Source organism: Manacus candei, unplaced genomic scaffold (genome assembly GCF_025592945.1).
Source record: "Manacus candei isolate 608988 ecotype Guabito, Panama unplaced genomic scaffold, ASM2559294v1 h1tg000060l, whole genome shotgun sequence".
NCBI classification, from domain to species: Eukaryota; Metazoa; Chordata; class Aves; order Passeriformes; family Pipridae; genus Manacus; species Manacus candei.
Genome location: NW_026138108.1, coordinates 10357957 through 10378805, shown reverse-complemented (window position 1 = coordinate 10378805; position 20849 = coordinate 10357957). Strand labels below are relative to the sequence as shown.

Genomic DNA, 20849 nt, shown 5'->3' with positions numbered 1-20849 from the left:
ATTTCTGCTTATACCTTTTGAGGGGCAAAATAAATCACTCCAAGCAAATAAGCAGGAACAGTTTATTGTGACATTGGCAGCTTTACCCTTCTCAAGCAATACAGAGTTCTCTCAAATGTTTTTACCTGTCAATTTAAATATTCCACCCACATCTGCATTGCTAGTTTGTAAAATTTAAGATCTGCATCTTTTCAGCTGATTTAACACAAAAACAGAAGCAAAAGAACAAAACCTCTTGGAAACATAAAGAGTCACACCATGGCACATTTATTCTTCATAGAAAGTAAGAAAAACCCCCCTACTGACCTTTACTCAGAGTGAGGAAAAAGATAAATATCCACTTCCTTGTCCCATCTGGTAGGATTTTAAGATCCATCTATGCATGTATAGGTAGAGAACATGGTTTTAGCCACACTGAGCCATCTAAAGAGATTTTATGTTCCATAGTTTTTAAATGCATTCTGTCTTTGGCGTGCTGACTATAGGACAGGGACTCTGTGCACCTACAGCAGTTTCAAATTAAGAATACAGAAGCCAACTTAGAGAAACATCCATTAGTAACCAATAGAGAGAATCACAAGAAGGTCTCACAACACCTCACTAAGACATTAAGGGCTTTGTAAATCACAGTTTTCAAATATAAAAATTGCATTTTCCCTATAACTGAAACATATTTACACGAAAATTTTTAAAAGATGGTCTGTAGTTCAGATCTAATCGCTGTCATCCGAACCACCTTCAGAGCCCTCCTCATTGGATCCCTCTGGCTCAGACTCGTTACCAGAGCCTCTGGCAGAACCCTCGTTGTCAGACGCCCTCTCAGACTCTCTGTCGGACTCGGCGCTGCGAGAAGCCGGACGAGATTCGTTCTCGGAGCCGCCGGAGCCGCGACTCCTCCCCGACTGCACGGACTCGTTGTCCGACTGCTCCGACTCCGACCGCCTCCTCTTCCTGGGAGACCTGTCGCTGTCAGACTCTTCCTCGGAGGCGCGGACGCTGGCCCTCCTCGGGCTGCCGGCCTCGCTGCCAGACTTGTTCCTGTTGTCGGAGTCACTGTCGGAAACAATGCGCTTGCTGTGCTGCTGCTCCCCCTCCTCTGAATCACTGTTGCTATTTCTAGCATGTCTGCAGGGAAAAATGGAGGGAAAAAGGTATTAAGAGGTGCTATAAGGTGCTATCCTACCTTCAAATGAAAATGAGACAGCAGGATTTGAGTAATGCTAGTGCTAGAAGAATGAGCAGAATTAATCTGTGATGGGAAGTGAGTACAATGAAAGAGTTCTCATCACCTTTGTGTTATCTCATTAACACTGCATTTTCTCTTGAAGGCATGCACTGAAACTAAGTTCGTACAAAGTTAATTAAGGTTCTTACCCATCATCAGCAATCTTGAGTTTATCCTCATCAGAAGAATCATCACTTGATGAAATGATGGCTTTAGATTTGATCTTTCCTTTCATTGAAGGAGGCAGACGTTCTGGTTTGGGCTGTACAGGGGGAAAACAAAGATTGTTCATGTGGCTGGTTAAAGCACAGGGCCCAAACACAAACACATTCACAAAACCAGACATGCTTTTCAAAAAATTTTCCATTTACTATCACTTAAATTCTAGATGGCTTTGGAAATATCCTTTTCATCCTTGAAGCAGCAATAGCAATAATAAGGGAGGATAAAAATAAGCTCATATGCAGTTGGCTTCAAGAAGTTTTGTTGGAATTTTCAACATTAATAAATCTCTCTTGACTAGGGTAAATGCTGAACTCCAAATACCCATTTAGAAAGCGATGCAGCTATTCAGGGTTTAACTTACAGCTTTCTTTTTCTCTGCTTTGGGTGGACGGCGTTTTTTGGATCGTGGGCCATTTTCGTGTTCTTCATCATCGCTCCCCTCATCTGCCTTCTGGGGCCTTCAAGAGGAACACATTTCATATGATACAGAGCATAACATTGGAAAAAAACCTTAAAACAAACAAAAATATCAATCTCAAGAAATGTCCAGTTTATCAAGTGCTACTCGAACTTCTTTTGCAGAGTGGCTGTTTAAGCTTTAAAATGTGCGTGTGTAAATTAAAATTAACCATGTGACCTCTTGCCAACAGTTCATTTTTAAACTGTTAGGAAAGGCTGCACGAGAATATACTTAAAAGCCCTACTATTTCTCAGGGAAGTCTAATATTAAAGTATCAGCTACCTCCTCCTCTTCTTCTTCTTTCTCTCACCCTCCTCTTCTTCCCCATCTTGTTCACTGCCACTGCCCTTCCTCTTCTTTTTCTTCCTAGATATGGGTAGATCTTCATCACTGTCATCATTGACAAACTCATCAAATTCCCCTGCTCCTTTTTTGGAACGCTGGAATAAACACACACAATACAACCTATTATTTGCCTTCCAGTTACAGAGTTACCAGAAAACAATTCGTAACAGACACTTCATCTGAACATGTTTTGAAAGATATGAAAACACAGACCTTCTAGAGATTATGGAAAAGCTGGCACAAGATTGATATCATTTAGAAACTGATCCCAAATTTGTACATAATAAAATAATCTGTTATTCTAACAACCACATTGAACAGACTTAAGTGACGCCGCCATGCTCAGAACTTTCAAGTATGAGCTTCCAAGTTTTACATTTTAGTGCAATTTCACTCAGTGGAGCCTAGGAACTTGAAATTAAAAACCTGTGCTCCTGCAAGAGACCATATGTCAAAAGGGGAATATGAAGGACATTTAATTTAAAAAAAAGAAAAAAAAACAAAGAGAGAGAGAGAGAAAAAAAAAAAAATCTGTTCTACCCTGCCTCCACCGCCACCACGTTTTTTCTCCTTTGATCCTTCTACTTCACCAGTGAACATCAGAATATTCTTGGTTTTCTCCACATACTGAGCTCTTTGTTCCAGAAGTTTCTTCTGTTCTTCTTTTTCTCTTAGGCGCTTCTCTTCCTGAAACATCGAGAAAACCAACCATTACTGCTGTATTTGCAGCATCATGGCAATTATTATCACAGGGGATAAATTACTTGCTGTCAAGAAACTGGAAAATTGCTTTTTGACAGCCTATGTCACAAGAAGGTCCACATGGCAAAAAAAAAATAAATTTCTACAAGCCTACGGTAGAGAAGGCCAAAGTCCAAAAGAACTGCTGCACCAAGTTCTTCCTCATCCAGCCTCTGTCAGTATAGAAATTTGATGGCAAAAAAAATTCTGGCACATGTATTTTACTTCATTATAAAACTAAAAAATCTATTTCTGAGGCTATGGGGAAGAAAGAGTGAGCATCACCTCTTAGCTATAATATTTTCTGCTAGCACTTGCTATGACTAAGAAAAACAGCACTGTTAAGTACCACCCCAGAGCAAGAGAAGCGTGCATACTGCTAACGTATATGCTTTGTAAAAATTAAGTATAGTTCAAAAAAATGTAACACAGAGAATTTAGCAGAATAAAAACCTGTTCTTTAAGCAGTTTTTGGCGAAGCAGCTCCTTCTCTTGCTCCTGCTTTGCACGCAGCTCCCTCTCCTCTTCATCCTGCTTGCGTGCCCGAGCCACGTGGTACTGGGCCTGGCTCAGTAAGTCGGAGCATTGCCTGCAACGTGCAAGGTTCTCAGGTAAAGGAAGGTGGCAAACACATGGCACAAAAACAAATGGCAAATTATGAAGGGCATGCACCACAACACTACCTTCAGATCCCCAACAAAGACCAAAAAAGCTCCTTGAAAGAGCACAAAGAAGAGCAGTGCAGGTTTTTGAGTGAATTAAAGCACTTCCTAGTAAGCTGATTTATCTTGTGATACATAATTTCGGAACATATGGCTTTGCATTCAGCCAATTCATATACAGAAGACCCACATGTGAACATAAAAGGAATCATCCCAACTAATTTGGATAGCTTCAGAAGTAACATCCTAACAAACCTAAGCAGGAAGGTAGGTCAAAATTCGAGCTTAAAAAGCCCAATTGTGTAAGAGTTAAGGCTGCACAAAAAGTAGTCAAGTTGCACAAAACATTAAAGCAAGGTGCTTTCAATATCCTCTTAGCAGATGTTAAAATGATATTTCTTTCAGTATTAAAGTTTTCTGCCCTGCACAAAATGCTTTAAGGATAAGCATTTCAGATGTACAGTGCACGATGGCCAACAGATGTCATTTGTGTAGGGCCATGGAAATCTTACAAGAATGTGCAATAAATGAAACACAGGCCATACTGAGGGAAAACCTAAGAAAAAAGCTTACAAGGAGACCAATTTGGATAGGTTTGTGTACAAGCTCATTACCCTGAGCAAAAGTTAAAGCAGACTACTCTGCAAAACAAAAGCTTTCCATGACCCACAAGCATTCACACTCAAAAAATCTCGGTGAAAGGAAAGCTGCTGCTCGATTATTACACTCAGAGTCAAAACAGTAAGAGGTAGAAATGTTTAAATAAATGTCACTGCACTCACTGATGGAAAATTTGCCATTAAAACACTAAAGCTTGGTGACTTCAGCTAATGGCAGACAGTTTTAGACCACATAAAAATGGTAGAAAGCAAGGACAGAAAAAGAAGGAAATAGTGATAGGGAGTAACCCTGCACTTGTATTTCTGCTGTTCTAAGAAACTGGCAGTTGAAATTTTGAAATCTAGTTTTAACACAAAAAAAACAGGGCAAAAATATTCCACTTGGTATCTGAATGGAGGATTGTTTGTGGTTTTGGTTTTTTACCTGGCTTCTGTAGCAGCAAGGGCCAAGTCAAATCTCATCTTATCACCTACTTTACTCAAGTAACTGAAGTACCTGGAGAAAAAAAACAAAAAACAAATAAAACTCAGCAAATATGGCATCACTTACATATTTATTGCAATTTTGCCTTAGAACAAAAGCATTTACTCCTGAATTACAAACCTGTAGAACTCAACATGAGATAAGGAAATCTCACCAATTTCCTCTGTTCCAGCCTCTTTTAATACAGAAGATAAAAAGTACATTAGAGGTTCTCCAAATTTAAAACATTTAAACCATTTTAAAACAGCTCTAGAGAGGAAAAAATTCTGAAGAGAGTTCTAAGAATTCATTCACTGGCTCCAACCAATAAGTACATTGCTGACCCCAACAGATTTATTCCTTATCTGTCCCAGCTTACATGCTTGAATTCGGCATAAGAAAAGGAAGGAAAACTTATTTTTTTAAAAATCCTTTCAGAACAGCCTCTCTGACCCAATGACCCCTGCACATACAGCAAGCTTCTGAGTAGATTGGTAAACTGTGAGGATCAGTGCTTTGAAAAGCTTCTCCAACTTATTTACAGGAAAACGACTTTCTAACTGTCAAGGTTGCCAGTTTCTTCCCATATACCCACAGAGACACTTTAAATGAAGTACTTTTGTACTGGACTGAACTCAAATTCTGGTGTGTATGAATAAAATAATCCCTTGCTCAAGTTTTAGACTATGGAGAGTATTTTCCAAAAAGTTTTAGTTAATAGGCAAAAATAAATCCCTGCAACCTCTTCAGGACAATAAATAACAAGCTTCTTGCTAAATGTATGTTAGAATTTGTATCCTCCACATCACAACAGAGCTAGGAATGCACAAAGCATGCCCCAGCTACACCAGAAACACCCAGGAGCACAATAAATGGTTCAAGGATGGTGACAATTGGATCACATTAATCACGCTGGTATCCACCTAAAATTTTTTTGTTTTGTTTTTTTTTTAATAGAACTAAAATATCTCAAATGCACTTAAAAAACTGCTTCTTGAGCCATGACAGTACTCAGGCTTTACTTGCCAACAGGAGGGTGAAACTAGTTTTCAGAGACTGCCAGGCATTAACTATGCTTATACAATATAAGATATATACAACATAAGCTTACACAGATTTGTTTTTTAGCCTTATAGTTTGCTTTGAAAGAAGTCATAAAAAGGTATTAAAGTCATAGAATAATTTTCAACATTTTTTTCAAGAGTGCATTTCCAGGAAGAAGGGCATCTTGGCTGTAGCAGTAACAAAACCCTTTGAGAAATACATATTGGCACTTGCTCAAACAAAACGGGCTCTGGAGAAAGTCTGAATGCCCAGTTTTGTCAGGCCCAATCTTTTGTTTTTCTACCAGAAACGCTGGAATTACACACAGTTCTTCACAGATGACTGCTCTTCTAACCAGATTAACAAAATAGATTATAATGACTAGAACTAAATGACCTTTACCTGTGGGCGAGCTCCAGTTCTTTCACAGCGTTAAGCACTTCCTTCAGATTGCTTTTCTCATCTTTCAGGACAGAGGTAGCCAGTCTCTGCAGCACTAAAGCCACATTAAACATCAGGACTGTATCACTTGGTGCAACGTGCCTGGCCTGTGAAAAAGGATGTTAAGATAAGCTACAGTGTGATACAGAGGTGGACTGAAATGACACACAGAGAATAAAGCACCATCATTTAAATCCCAGAGCACCGAATTTGAAGAGACACAAACACATCAACTCACAGCAGTTTACTCTGTGATACATGATGTTCTACAGTCGTACCTTTAACAAAGTTTGTTTGCATTCCTGTAATTTGCCACATTTGAAGAGCGCCCGGGCCAAATATAACAAGACTTCAGTATTTTGATGCTTGTAGAACTTTCGGAGGCAGTTTTCATACTGAAACGGGGGAAAAAAAAAAATCAAAGTAAGAGGTGACAGTGGTTTGTTACTTTGGTTAGCTAACCCCAGAAAATGCTTCTCTTCCTAAAAAGCACTACTGCTAATATGCTTTTTGTTTTTTAAAGAAGTGTGTCGTGCTACATGGATGCCTTCTTTTCACTGTGCAGAAAACTTTTTCTCATATTCCATTGCAAGTACCCATAATTTCTAGAAACTGGCAGCAGCCCAAGAGGCTCTGTAGGTCTTAAAATACAGACTACTTTGCAAGTACCATCTATTGTAATTAAGCCTAACCTACGTGACTCATTTTAAGGCCATTCAAATATTCTCCACAGTATGGAGGGAGGAATAAAAGATCTGTTTTCTCTACTCACACAAGGTATTTTACAAGTTGAAAAATACCTAATGTGGCAATTCCATGTATCTGACACAATTAGTTTATAAAAACCCCATGCCTTTCAGATAATTCAACATCAAATTTGTTCTTTCCACCTAGCTGAGGAACCTGGCATGCCAAGGGATATTAGTTGCTGTAAAGTGTAAAAGATGGCTTGCTACTTCAGGTTTTGTGGGTCTAGAATTAAAGGTTCAAACAGTTACCAAACTTATCCTTTTCGGTAATGAGCACCTTCTGTTTGACATATTCTTTTCTCAAGCAATCAATCATTCACCCTTTCTAAACCTCCAAAAAGGCAAGGAATACAAAGTAAGTTTTATTTCCAGCTCAGATATGGAAACCACCCTGAACTGTAGTGCCTGAAGGCACTACTCTTGGATCCCACTGTGTTGTGACCACCCAGTTTTCACTCACCTTTAGCATCAAAGATTTTGCACTTAGCTTAAGACTGCCTCAGATTTGTGTGCTTTAGGGTGGAGAACTCACTAGGGTAATTGCCACGGCTGCAGTAAGCTAGGCTAGCAAATTCAACTCATCTCCCCTTTGAGTCCAGTATCACATATTTCAGACTGTGATTGCACAGCAGAACCCAGGGAACAATAAAACACCTCAGTAAATAAACACATTTCCAGGAACATCGTTTCTCAAATACATTAGCAAACAAGTGAAATATTTTTTCCTCACAAATCAAAAGGTGAAACTCACACCCAGTTTTCCACCGTGATTCACTGCTTGAACAATTGCTAAAATTAGATTTCCATTAAGGTTTTTGGCAATAAAAACAGAGTGTTAAAAAAAAACACGACAGACCCAATTCAAACACAGCAGAATGAACACGGTCATGGTCACATGTTAATATGTTCAAGCTTGTTAACAGCAGTTCACTGGAGGATAGAGACCACTGAGGTCTTGATCAGGTAAGAAAGGTTCAGTAACACTTCCTTATTAAGCATCAGAAAAAGTTTCAGAACAGCTCTGAATTAAGTATTTTCAAGCCTCAGTCTTAATGACATAAGTTTGTTCTGAGCTTCTGTCCTGTCCAATATATGCTTTTTTTTTTCTTAAAGTTTATTTGTATGCTTTTGATCAACTAATTGAGTCAATTTAGTTAGGACTGGTTGATACTTGAAAGTTCGCTTGCTTGAGCAGGTCGAACTAGCTGATCTCAACAGATTTCTTCCTGCATGAATTAACCACTGATGCTAAGGTGATGAGAGAAATTATGGCACAGTCAGCTTTTCAGACAGCTCTGACTCTTCTTCATGCAGTCATTTGCAACAACAAAAATAAGAACTGTTGCTATTAAAAAAATCCCAGCAGCAAATTGTATTTCTTTACTTCAGTACCATCTGAATGTAAATCACGTACAGTAACTACACTGACTGAAACCTCTCTGACTAATAATTAATTCCAAAACCAAAATTCCCAATTATGTTTGAACTCTGCTACAAAAAAAAAAAACAAAACAACAGTGCAAAAGTCGATAGGTGCTTTGTTACCCTTCACCCACATTCGGCAGTTTGTTTTTAAACCTAGACTTGACAGCCAACAGTAGGTTAGAAACAGACCTAGAACTCATTAAGATATTGGTCAGAAACTTTCACAAGCTGCCATGTCAACAGAGAAAAACCCAGAAGTCATCTAACACATTACATAGTTCAATTTGGAGGTGTTACCATCTGCACAGCACTGATGTACTGTTTCTGCTCCACGTAGATATGTGCCAAATTCAGCCACACATCACTGATATCTGCTGTCGCCTCTCTCACTTGGGCAAACACATCACGAGCTTCACGGAAATATCCTTTATGTGCCAACACAGCTCCTAAGAGGAAAGTAATATGTACAGTGTAAGCTTCCAGATTCATGTGCTGTGTACTCCTACCAGAGAAAATTAAATACTGCCTGAATAAAGCTCCCTATCAAAAACTGACATAGCTGCCATTTCCTGTGTTCCACTACAGAGTGTTCGGGCCCCAAAAAAACAATTATATATTAAAGCATAAAACATAAGAATATGATCACCTCTGAAGGAAAACTAGAGTCTAATATTCACCTATGCCATTAGCAGCATACAAATTCTTTGGATCATTTCTGAGCACTTGCTTGTAGATCGCTAATGCACGGTCTTGATGACGTTTCTCCTGCAGGAAGAAATACCCCCAATTCATCACTCACTTTTCTAACGGGGAATTAAAAGATCATCTCAGAAGTTTCATGGCCTATAAGGTGCCAAAAAGGCATCAAGAAACAGTGTTCAAAAATTAAATCAACAAACACACACACAGAGGGTAGCCAGATGCCCATTACCTTTTCTCTGTCTCTTGTGGGTTGATGAAGAGTCTGCAACCAGACATTGCCAAGAGCCAGCATGGAATAAGTATCATTTTGTGTGGAGGGCTGTTTCAATATCCTTTCAAATTTCTTCTGTCCTGGCCCCCACTCTTGTTTAGCCAAATGAAGGTTGCCAATCAGAGACCAAGCATCTGGATGGTCCTAAATAAAAACTCACTGTAAGTTGCAAGAGCACCGTTTTCCTTTGCAAGATTATTTTTCCAAGTCTAAAGTGCTATTTTTCTGAAATAGAATTCCATATTAAAAAAGAAAACAGCAAACAAAACACACAGAGAGCAGATTATGGTAGTTCTCTCTTCTTCCCCTAGTTTATGTGAACAAACAAAATAAAAACACAACAAAAGGAAAATTAAAATTTAAGTTAACTTAGTATTTCAAGTGTTTTAACTTTAAACACTTATAGGGTCACAAACCTGATTTATTTGAAGTGCTTCTTTAAACCAATCAGAAGCCTCATAGAAATTTCCTTTATCCCTGGCCATAGCTCCCAAGCGCAAGTAACCTAAAAATAAAACCAGAAAATAAAAAATCAGGGAACAGGCTGAAGTCACCTTGAACAAAGAAAATATTTCAAAATTTCAAAAGCAATCTTTTTCTTGATGGGCTAAGCACAGCAAACACTAAGATACCTTTCATATTCTGTTCAAAACAAGACACAGCACATGAAGAGGAACGTCCATCCATAATGGTGACAAAAAAACCCTACAGCTTCAGTTGGGATGGGGGAACAAGTGGGCAAAAGTATGCAAGTCTAGAGCAGCTAATTTTGCTAGATTTTTGGAGTATAGTATGATTTACTAATATTTAGAAGGTTTAAAGCTGGAGATTGGACTATAGGAACGATGCAAACCTCGAAAGAAAAGAAAAAACAAACCAGTGGGGAAAATAGCGGGTAGGTAAGCAGAGCCCAAAACACTGAAAAGAAGGGAAGATGGATATAAGGAGACCAGAAGACACTAAACAGGAAGATTTTTGGTATTATAACGACGACTGTTGAACTAAAACACCAACTGTTCCTTACAATCAACGTAATTGGGATGTTCTCTTAAAATGTTTTTGTACAGCTTTTCCGCCTCGTGGAACTCGCACATGGCCTCATAGAGCCTGGCAAGGTTATAGGACGTTGTTACGGAGATGGCATTGTAGTAGTGCTCGTCGTGCTCAGCTTCTGCCTTCGCACGATCCAGGGACGCCAGAAAGTATTTCTGAAGTATTAAAAGAAAAGAGGAGTGAGACACTTTTCTTAAAGGAAAAGTTCTGGGTGATCAAGAAACTCAGTTAAGGCTTTGAGGAACTGCACACCTTCGCTTCTCCGAGGTTCCCCAGCCTGAAGTGCAGAGCACCCACGTTATTCAGGATCTCTGGCGGGACATCAGCCTGTACTTTCTCTTGCAGAATGCGGGTGGCGGTTCCATAGGCTGACAGGGCACCCTGAGCAAAGGGAGAGAAAGGGGATGAGAGAAACGAGAGAATGAGCTCTAAGTGCTCTTATGGAATTACCTGTAATTCACCAGTTGTGTATTAATAATACCTGGATATCAGTCTGTTCTAGAATCTGGGCTAGTTCAATCCACGCCTCTACATCATCAGGATATTGTTCTGTGACTTTCTTTAAATGCCCCTGAAAAACAGCAGAAAATAGTTATGCCACTTTGTGAACAATTTAAACAAATGGAAATAAAATAAAAAGGAGTGAAGGCATTAACTTTAACACTACAAATAAATACCATACCGCAGGAGAAAACATCCCAACCAGTTGCACAATGTGGACACAGAAAAACCTGCATTATTTTCCTTCCTTCATTATTCTGTTTTTCTGTGGAACAGAACACCTGCTTCAAGTCTTAGAGAAGCAGAAACCATCACACCAACACGAGACACTAGAGAAGTGATGTCTACTATTTTTTGCATTTATTTACCCAACACCAGATTTAAAACACCTTTCATCTAAAAAAAGCACAACTGTGCTTCCACATAAGCCAGGACAAGTGTTAGCTGGAAACCACCAGCTAATTTGCTGTCTTCAGGAAATCACAAGCTAACTTACCACCTTCAGAGAATTTTAAGATATATGGGAAGAATTGAATTCTGCCCTTGTCATAGTACTAAGTACTATTTGTACCAATACCATAGTACCAAACATGAAGCTGGGGATCCTCTAAATTCCTGGCCGTGCTTTAGCTAGAGCCCAGTAGTGTCAGTTCTGCCCAGAAGTTTTGGCTCTTCACAGCCAGGAGGATCTCTTGGGACAGCCCACATGAAATATTCCACACCTACAGCCAACTAACTCCAAATTTTATGCAACTTGACGAGCAGTCTGATTTCAGGTCTGACTTTCAAGTTCAACTCTTGGATATAAAAGTATGACAGTGGCAGAAGCAAAAGTCACCTTCGCAATATCCCGTTTCTCCTGGTCTTCTGAAGCCGCATAAAGAGATCCAAGGATTTTCATGGTCTCATAATTGTTAGGATAGGCTTTCAAAACTTTTTCAAAGCACTGCGATGCATTCTCTTTGTCCCCACGATAAATGTACATTTGACCCAAGCCAAAAAATGGAAGTACAAAAGAAGATGAGGCAAACTGAGTGGCCTGGTAATAATACTGGAAAGCTTGATCATAATCTTCCTAATTAAAAAGAATTAAATGAAGAACAGTTAGTGGTTTTAAAGGTAACCTTTGCATGAACTTCTATAACACAGATTTTTTAAGTGTAAGCTCAAAGGGTGCTTTTAAAAGCTGCCCTACCTGAACATGAAAAGATCTTGCCAGCTGATAACAGCTCTCTGCCTGCATTGCTTCCACTTCTGTATTATGGAAAGCATGAAGAGCCAAGTGCTGTACTTTACCATAGTCCTGAAAAAAAGGAAGTCAGATGAAATTTGAAAGCCTTCACTTTATTTATGGTCAAGCGATTTATTATTTAAGCATGGATAGCTGGAAAATACAACAAATCTTCAGTCACAGCACTGACTAAATAAAAACAGATTTAGTTTTAGCTGTTACTGGTCTTTTCTCTATTTCATATTTTAAAGCATGCAAGAGTGGGGAGGGGGGAAAAACAAACAAACCACCCAAAACCCAACTAACCAACCAAAAAAAAAATCCCAAGCAACAAAAACCCTTCAGGACACAAAGGTGACCTTGACATTAGAAATAAGTGTACCTTTTCTTGGTTTTCTTGAGAAAGGTTTATAGAAAATTCAGATCAAAAACTTTACACTTGTCCATCTAGATTAACAGTTCCATATCAGGCACCACTAAAATCAGGTTGAACCTAACACTGGAATTCTTGCTGTTCAGAGGTCAATAAATATTTAACTGTAAAATTTCACAGATCTCTTACCTTCTTGAAGAAGAAGTGATTAGCCAAGTGATTCAACACCATTGGATTACTGGGGTCAATCGTGTAAGCCCTAGAGAGGAGCTGAACACCGTTCTTGATGGAATCAGCCTAAATGAAACATTGACAGGTATCAGTAGCTGGATCTTATTAACAACTTCAAAGCTACTCTTCAGCCTAGGCTGCTGCAGGAATTCTGACAAAACCATTCTGAGCTCACAGAAAAAGGTAAATTCAGCTACTAGCTTTTCTCCCTGCAGCATACAGGGAAATGAAGCTACCACACAGGGATGGAACAAAAGCAGAGCAAGACTTTCTAGGAAAAAAAAAAAAAAACAAAAATAGAAAACTTAGTCCTTATGCCCTTTGACATTTCACATTCACACCCTGACAGCCTTCCCTCTGTTCCTTCTACTGTTCAGTGTCCCCACTTTGCCTGTTTGGTTTAGGTTTCAACATTTTACCCAACTCGTTCAACAGTGAAATGAAAATATTTTCATGCTCAAATTAGTTCTAATTTTAAAAAATGGTAGAAGTTTGCAGTTTTAAATAGGAATATCATAATTTCAGCTTACTCTTTTCTACGGAAACTTTACACTTTAAAGAAAGTTTTCCATGGGTAAAAATTTGACTTACCTACAATTTCAAATCTGTAACTGATAAGATAATTGCTCTTTATTTAGAATACCCATGAAATCTGGATCACAAGCATGTGAGTTGAAATCTCTATTTATTTCTGAAGGGAAACACCAAGAATGGTATCTAGCAATCATCTAACATCTGTGCTTTACTTTGCAATTATTATTAGCAGAAAGGTATCCTATTGAACAGATTAGGCTTTATGAGGTTGAGATATAAGATTGAAGGCAGCTAAAAAAAATAATGTCAGTTGGAAAAGGCACTATCTTTCCAAACCTAGCATAACCACATAGCTGGATTAAGAGATACTGGATCATTCCTGGTTTAATTTTCAAAGGTAAAGGTGTTTTACAATAACACTGTGCATATGTTCAAGTTCTCCAATAACTTGAGACTCATGTCCAAATTCAACCAAATGGAATAGACAGGCAGAGGTCTCAAGGCTCCTGAGCACTTTCATTTAAGAAAACCAGAGATCAGACAGACCTCAGTGAGAACACAGTGTGACCTCAACCCTGATTTCACACCATAACATCTTCTGGGAGGGAGAAACATTAGAAATATCCAAGCACAGAAAATATGTCAATTAGTTTGCTACTCAGAGAGAATCTTTTCCCCAGAGAAAATGTTCTCCCTCCCCCGTGTCAACTCTTCCATGTGACACTAATTTTGCAGTAAAAGTGGTAAAAACAGTTAGAAGTAAAGCATAAATGATACATTGCTTAGACAGAACACAAAACCTATTTGAGTGGCTCAGCTTTTAATCATGGCTTTTTGAAGCTCAAGGTGAGTGGGCTCAGCCCTTGACTTCAGTCAAAAGGTCTTCAGGAAAAAAAATGAAAGATATCAGGTTTCATTAGCTTTTCATCCATAGAATTATTTATTAAAATCTGACTTTAGAATATTTTTGGTTCTTTCTGTAGTTTTAGGTAAGAAAATTCTCATGCCCACATGTTTTGAATTCTTTATGGAAGTTTCAACAGATATACTTTTTACCCATGATGTAGTAAACTAAGAAATTTTCAGACATTCTGTGCTAACAGAAGATCTTTCTAGGGAACTAAGTTTTCAACAGATTTTAGCAACATACAATTTTGTAACAATGTTTTTTTTTTTTTAACACTTAAAGGTCTCATCTTCCACTGATAATATCTGAGATGGTTAATGCAAACTCAGGAAGTTACAATCCCAATTAAGCTTTATGAGCATATGTATTTTTCTAGTGATACAGTATCTAGAGAAGCAGGATCACCACTTTATCATCATTTCATCAGTCCAATTAAAATTTCTTCTTGCCTACTCTTTGGTTTACCACATGGCATGCATGCCAAGACTGACTGACTGTAACTTTAAAACTTGTTTGAAAGCTTATGTTCCTTAAAGCCCCGGGAATGCATCTTTTACCTTGACCTTCCTTCATATATCTCACCATGGATTTTTATTATTTTAATAGAAATAGTTAACCTAGCACTGTGGTTCTGTAGCTAACACCTCCAGAAATAACAGAGTTGAAGATTACTAACAATAGAAGAAAGCTCTTTTTTTCAGAACGTGCTGCTCACAAGTACATATCTATAATATCACTCAATAGTGGCACAGACTCGCAATCATTTCACTACAAAAGTTATTACCCATTTTAAAAACTCGACCACCTTTCAGAGGATAAAAATTTTGCTTTTTCAGCTAAGAAAGTGAACTGAGCACGGATTTCGCCAAGTCAGACCCACCTCCTTGTTATTGAGTTCCAGAACAGCCAGTCCAACCAAGGCCCCCACGCATTTGGAGTTGAGCTCCAGGGCCCTGCTGAAGGCCAGGCGAGCTTTCTCCAGCTTGTTGAGTTTCACGAAGCAGTGGCCCATCCCTAACCGGACCTCGGCTAGGGAACAAGGGGACACCATTCAGAATCCCAGAGTTTCAACTTTATGACTTTTTTTTTTTTTTTTTTTTTTACAATCTGGACATCAAACAAAGTGAAAGCAGAATTTTTAAAACCTATAAAGCCATCTATGGATTTGCAGTTTTTAAAGGCGCCTCCCACGCGTGGTCACAAAACTTGAACATATTAGTAAGACTTTATTTCTTCCTACTCCTGAGAACATTGGTCTATCTCCCAAAGACTTGAACACTAACCAAATAATAACCTACTTTATGGAAATGTACTAAAAAATAACGGAGGAAAGCATTAAAAGTTGGCCAGATGAAAGGGCTGGAAATTTCTCAGGCAGGTTAAGTTCACCCAAGACTATCAGGCCTTCAGAAAACACGGACAAATAAGCAAGTTGGCTGGCATTTCTCCTCAAACAACCACTTCACTGCTAACAAAAATGCTGTTTATCATCCTCTAACTTCCATGACCACCTACAGATAGACTAATACATAACATTTACATCATATTGCCCTTTCAGACTGCTTGTGATCTAAGAATACAAACGTTTATAAACAGCAATTTCAAATCCGTGTCTGTATGAAGAAGGGGAGTGAAGGAAAGATGTTTCTTGAAAAGTAAGGCTTGCATTTCTAAATGCACTTTTGCAGCAATGAGTCTCATGGTAAAGCAGACCACAGAACACACATCAACTTTGTAACAAACCCTTTTTCAGAAAGGTTATGGCAAAATATAGCATATATCTCAAGAGACTTTTGAATATTTATTTCCCTAATGTAAATACCTTGAACTAATATACCTAAATCACATGTATCACTTTTACAGCTGTCACCCATCACTTTCCCAGACTTTTGCATAAGGAAAATAATACAACACCAGGAAAACTGCACTAAAGGTAGAATTCTACTTTTCATGTCTTGGTTCATTATTGATACGTCATTTCTGAATCCTTATTCCAAGAGCTCACAGATAAATTTTTCAGGAGTCTTGAACAGTTTCCTCCCCACACAACTTCTCATTTTCTAATAGGTCTTTAAAAGGTAATACTTAGAAAAAAACCCCAGTATTTTCCTAAACACAATTTCCTTCTTTAACAATTAAGAAATATTTCAAGTCAATGAACACCTGAACTCCTCTATAATGAGGGTTGGGGTTCTTCTGACAGATATAAACCACAAAAATGCCCTTTGAATCTAATTAGTTTGCAAGGACTGCAAATACTTCCAGTAGAAAATACCTTCTGCCTTACCTGGGCACCCTGGATTGGTACGCAGTGCTTTCTTGTAGTAGGCAAGGGCTCCTCTGTAATCCTTCTTGTTGAAAGAAATGCATGCTTTACCTGTTATGGATAAATCAGAAGTAAAAACAAAGCAGTTATAAACCAGAAGCACAAGTACTATTCAGTAAATTGTACCAATTTTCAAAAGTTACAGCTAAAAACTAACAGAAAATTCAGACAACTACATCTTTGGTTATCTTTGATGATGTCAAGTACATGAAAAAAAAAAAATCAAACTGGGAACACATTAAATTTATGTTTCCTTTTTTTTTTTTTTTCAGAAACTTAATTCCTTCCTGGTCCAGAGGAAAGACACATACTAAGACTAGTGAACAACTTAAATCACAAGTGTTACAGCCCACTGACCCCTCACCAGCAGTATCTTCACCCTCAACAGAGTGCACAGCCTCACTGGCATCATCAGGGAAGTATAAGTAGTTGGACTCTATGTATGCCCACAAGTCTCAGAAGATGCCAGCTAACATTCCACTTTCTCCCAGCTCTTCCACCTATGCATGCTTCCCAAGTTTAAAGTAGCCTCTGTCACGTGTTTCTGGTCACCTCTTGATCACACCCTCTCTACTCACATATGAGCCCTCTTAAGTACATAATCCATTTCAAAACTCAACTCCAAAGATCAGGTTTTTACAAATACACACAAACTCATACCGAGAAGGGCAGGAATATTATTTGGAGACTGGTTGAGCACGAAGTGGAATTGTGCATCAGCTTGGTCCATCTTATCACCTTCAAGCAGACAAAAGCAGGCTCTTCCCAACAAGTGATTCTAATCAAGAAAAAGAATTTGCAATAAATTTATCTTTGTAAAATATGAAGTTTGGACTACAGGAAAGATTAACTGGCTACACTACAATGCTTTCTATGATTGATTTATCTTACATCAGCAGTAAAATAAAACAGAAAGGGTCTTCATCATCCCTTCTAAAGTTCACATATCACCAAGCAAGAGAATAACAATAAATGCTTCTTTCCCAACCCCCAAGAGTTGACTGAAGTAGTTCTATCACATGTGTCAAGCTAGAGATAATCATTCCTGGTGATACCACACACATTTTAGATATTTACAAGTTTTGCTTACATGTACGACACTAAAACTTTAAAGCCTGAGCAGCTCCTATCTTCCCTTTAGTGAATCAACACTTGCTCTCTTTACAATAACTAAATCATTTACAAATATGGATTTTTAAGCAGATCCTGGTTTTACCTGATCGTACATGATGATTTTGTCAGCCATAGTGTACAGCAGGGTAGCCTGGGTAATGAGCTCCTTCTTGTTGTCTTTGTTCTTCTCCTTCCGAGCCTGCTGCACATAGTAGGCTGCCAGGGTGTCCAGACACGTCATCTGATCCTTCTCGTGGTCTCTGTAGTCCAGGTTGCCATCTATGCGCGCAGCTTCCAACAGCTTCACAAAGTCTTCTGTTTTCCCTTGCTTGTAGTATTCCAGCTAGGAAACACACAGTTTTAACACACAGTGCTACCCCAGCAAGCACATAACATATCAAGTGCATGCTTTAGGTGTCACACAGGTTCTTTTTCCAGTATGTAGGGATGAAACAGATGTAAATGTAGGGATCACCAGACAGAGGCATTCTGATAACGCCAAATATTTTTGTCATGGTATCATAGAATGGTTTGGGTTGGAAGGGATCATAAAGATTATCTACTTCCAACCCCTCTGCCATGGGCAGGGACATCTTTCACTAGATCAGGTTGCTCAGAGATCTGTCCAACATGGCCTTGAACACTTCAAGGGATGGGGCATCCACAGCTTCTCTGGGTAACGTGTCCCAGTGACTCACCATCCTAAAACAACAGGTTGTGAGGTATTTATAAGTAAAGATTCCAATGGCTTTCCTCTGAACTTTTGTCTTTTTGCACATTTCACCACATTTTCCATAGTAGAGACACTGCCCCCTCCTTTTTTATGAAGTGCATAACCAGAGACACAAATCAGGAAAACTATTGACTGAAATATAAAAAAACAACTCAGAAAGCAAGCCTCAAGCAGCACTGCTTCACGAAAAAAGGATGAAGTTCAGATCTTAATATGCATATGTCAAATCAGAAATATCAGGTTTCGAGTCAGTGACTGAATGATCCCATTAAGTTCCTGTTCAGGATTCAGTTATCCCTGGCCACAAAAGCAAGGAAGTGGAAATTATTATTGTTCTGTGAATATAACATTTAAATACACAATTTGTATATCTACTAACCGCTAAGGCAATCCATATGTGCAGCTGGGTGTGCTCCTGTTTCAGGATACTTATCACTTCATCACCCTCAGGCAGCTGATCGAAGTCAAGCTCGATAACCTAGAACCAAACAGCACAGATTAGCTTTTCACAAAACATTAATAAACACCATCTATCACTGAGCTCAAAGGAAGCTGGACATTTCAGAGCACAAAACATAAATAATTGCTTGTGTTTAAACAAGGTTACGGACAAAGAAGGAAGAGATAAGGTAATGTATTCTGTACAAGACCAAAGCGACAGCCTCTCAGAAATAACACAGAAAAGACAACCCAATATTTGGAATACCAGTCAGGGAGAATAAGCAGAGATGTTAACTCAACTTCTTTCACTGTGGACTTCAGGCTTGGAATTTTTACAGTCCAGCTAATAACCAACTTGACTGCACACTGCTGAATTTCTAAAACTTTTCCTACAGGTAATACAAAAATCTAGGACAGAGTCAAAATATTCCAAGTTATCAGATGTCAGAGGGTCAATACTCAAAACTTATCTCAGAGTCCTGAAATTTCATAAAGTCCTCTTAATGCCCAGGGAAAGTAAGAGACTACTGAAACAACTAAATTTCTGAAAATTCACAACTGCAGTCATCATCAGTAAACCACATTAACTCTTCATCATGCAAAGATTATTCTGCAAGACTGTCTTCCCATGTTGATCCACTCTTCTGATATTAAAAAACTAGGAAAAAGGAACAGATATTGGGATATTTGGGAACACAATTTAACTGCCTGTTAGTTCACCTGCTACTCAGTCATGCTACCTTTAATATTAGTCATCTATGTTACAAGTCAATTTGACAGCAAGAGAGAGGTGCAGTTGATTACCAATGCAGGGACTCCTTCTCTCTAGGCTGAATTAAAGCAATCCAATTTATAGCTTTGCCTATGCAAGACTTTAGAGGACCAGCAAAAATATTTCTGCCACTACCCTTAATTTTAGTTTTGTCTTGCACAGTACCTCCTGTTTGAACAGATAATGATGTTTTCAAATTTGGGCAACACTCATCCATGAACTAATACAGTTATTAATGAGAAATAGGTATTACCAACTCAGCAAACACAAAATGGAAGTAAAAAAAAAAGGGTGGGGGGAAGGAGAGGAGTATTTTAAAGCAATCTTTAGTGATTAATTCAAACTTTGGGATCTAAGTAGTCCCAGGCAGAACCTGAAGAGCAGCACCGTGATCAACTATCCATGTCGACACCTCACACAGAAACTTCTGTCACAGAAGAAAATGCCCTCCAACATGCAAAATCCATAAAGCACCCTTGTGAGACTTAAAAATTCAATGACGGTCACGTGAAATTTTTTTTCTATATATACATATGACATATGTGTATACATGTATGTGTATATATATGTATGGTGTATATATAGATATATATAAAAATATATATACAAACATATACATAAAAGAGCGCGGATGCATCTGTTCACAGAGAATATTCTTCAACCTGTAAGCAGTTATGTTTCAATAACTTCCTTAGCTACACTATTCACTTAGTATCTGATATGGAACGATTTAACTTCTAGCTTTAGAACGCCCTGGAAATTTCCAAACACTTCGCTTAAATCTTTTTAACCTTGGCTTGGGACCGTGTATCGTAACTAAAGAAAACTTACTTAAGTTTCTAAACCCACCCTGAAGTAACTTTACCCAGAGGACCCGCTGCCCTGCCTGTCTGAGGAGCGCCAAGCTGTTTACAAACAGTGAGGTCAGAAAAATCTGACAGAACAACCCACGGAGAGAATTCCCCTGGACACACACCTGCGGCACCTCAGGGAAAGCAGCGACACCGCCCCCCGACCCCCGGGGCACAACTACGAGGGGCAGCGCCCCGGCACGGACCACCCTTCCTCCCGCAGCCCCTCCCGCCGCCTCCCAGAGCCCGACTCGCCTCGTCGGTGTCCCGGAGCGGGATCTCGATGGAGCCCCGCGACATGTCGGCGACTGCTCTGCGGGGCCCGCCGGACCCTCCACACGCCGGGGCCGCCTCAAGCCGGGCCGGGGCCGCCGCCGCGCGCACTTCCCCTCACGGCACCGCCCGACCCG

The 20849-nt window shown here is 39.1% G+C and overlaps 1 protein-coding gene across 1 annotated transcript; it reads right to left on the bottom strand.

Moving 5' to 3' along the window:
- Window positions 1-246: 246 nt before the first annotated feature.
- Window positions 247-20840, bottom strand: CTR9 (CTR9 homolog, Paf1/RNA polymerase II complex component). Its single transcript, XM_051803877.1, has 25 exons — window positions 20695-20840; window positions 18755-18853; window positions 17746-17985; window positions 17190-17307; window positions 16491-16580; window positions 15084-15232; window positions 12721-12828; window positions 12123-12230; window positions 11766-12002; window positions 10908-10997; window positions 10679-10807; window positions 10398-10581; window positions 9790-9878; window positions 9332-9517; window positions 9078-9165; window positions 8698-8846; window positions 6505-6621; window positions 6188-6333; window positions 4703-4774; window positions 3450-3585; window positions 2796-2942; window positions 2193-2350; window positions 1812-1908; window positions 1375-1487; window positions 247-1125 (listed from the first exon to the last, which is right to left on the bottom strand). Exons 1-25 carry the CDS (start codon window positions 20737-20739, stop codon window positions 714-716), a joined length of 3507 nt encoding a protein of 1168 aa, XP_051659837.1. The 5' UTR covers window positions 20740-20840; the 3' UTR covers window positions 247-713.
- Between the last annotated feature and the right edge of the window lie 9 nt (window positions 20841-20849).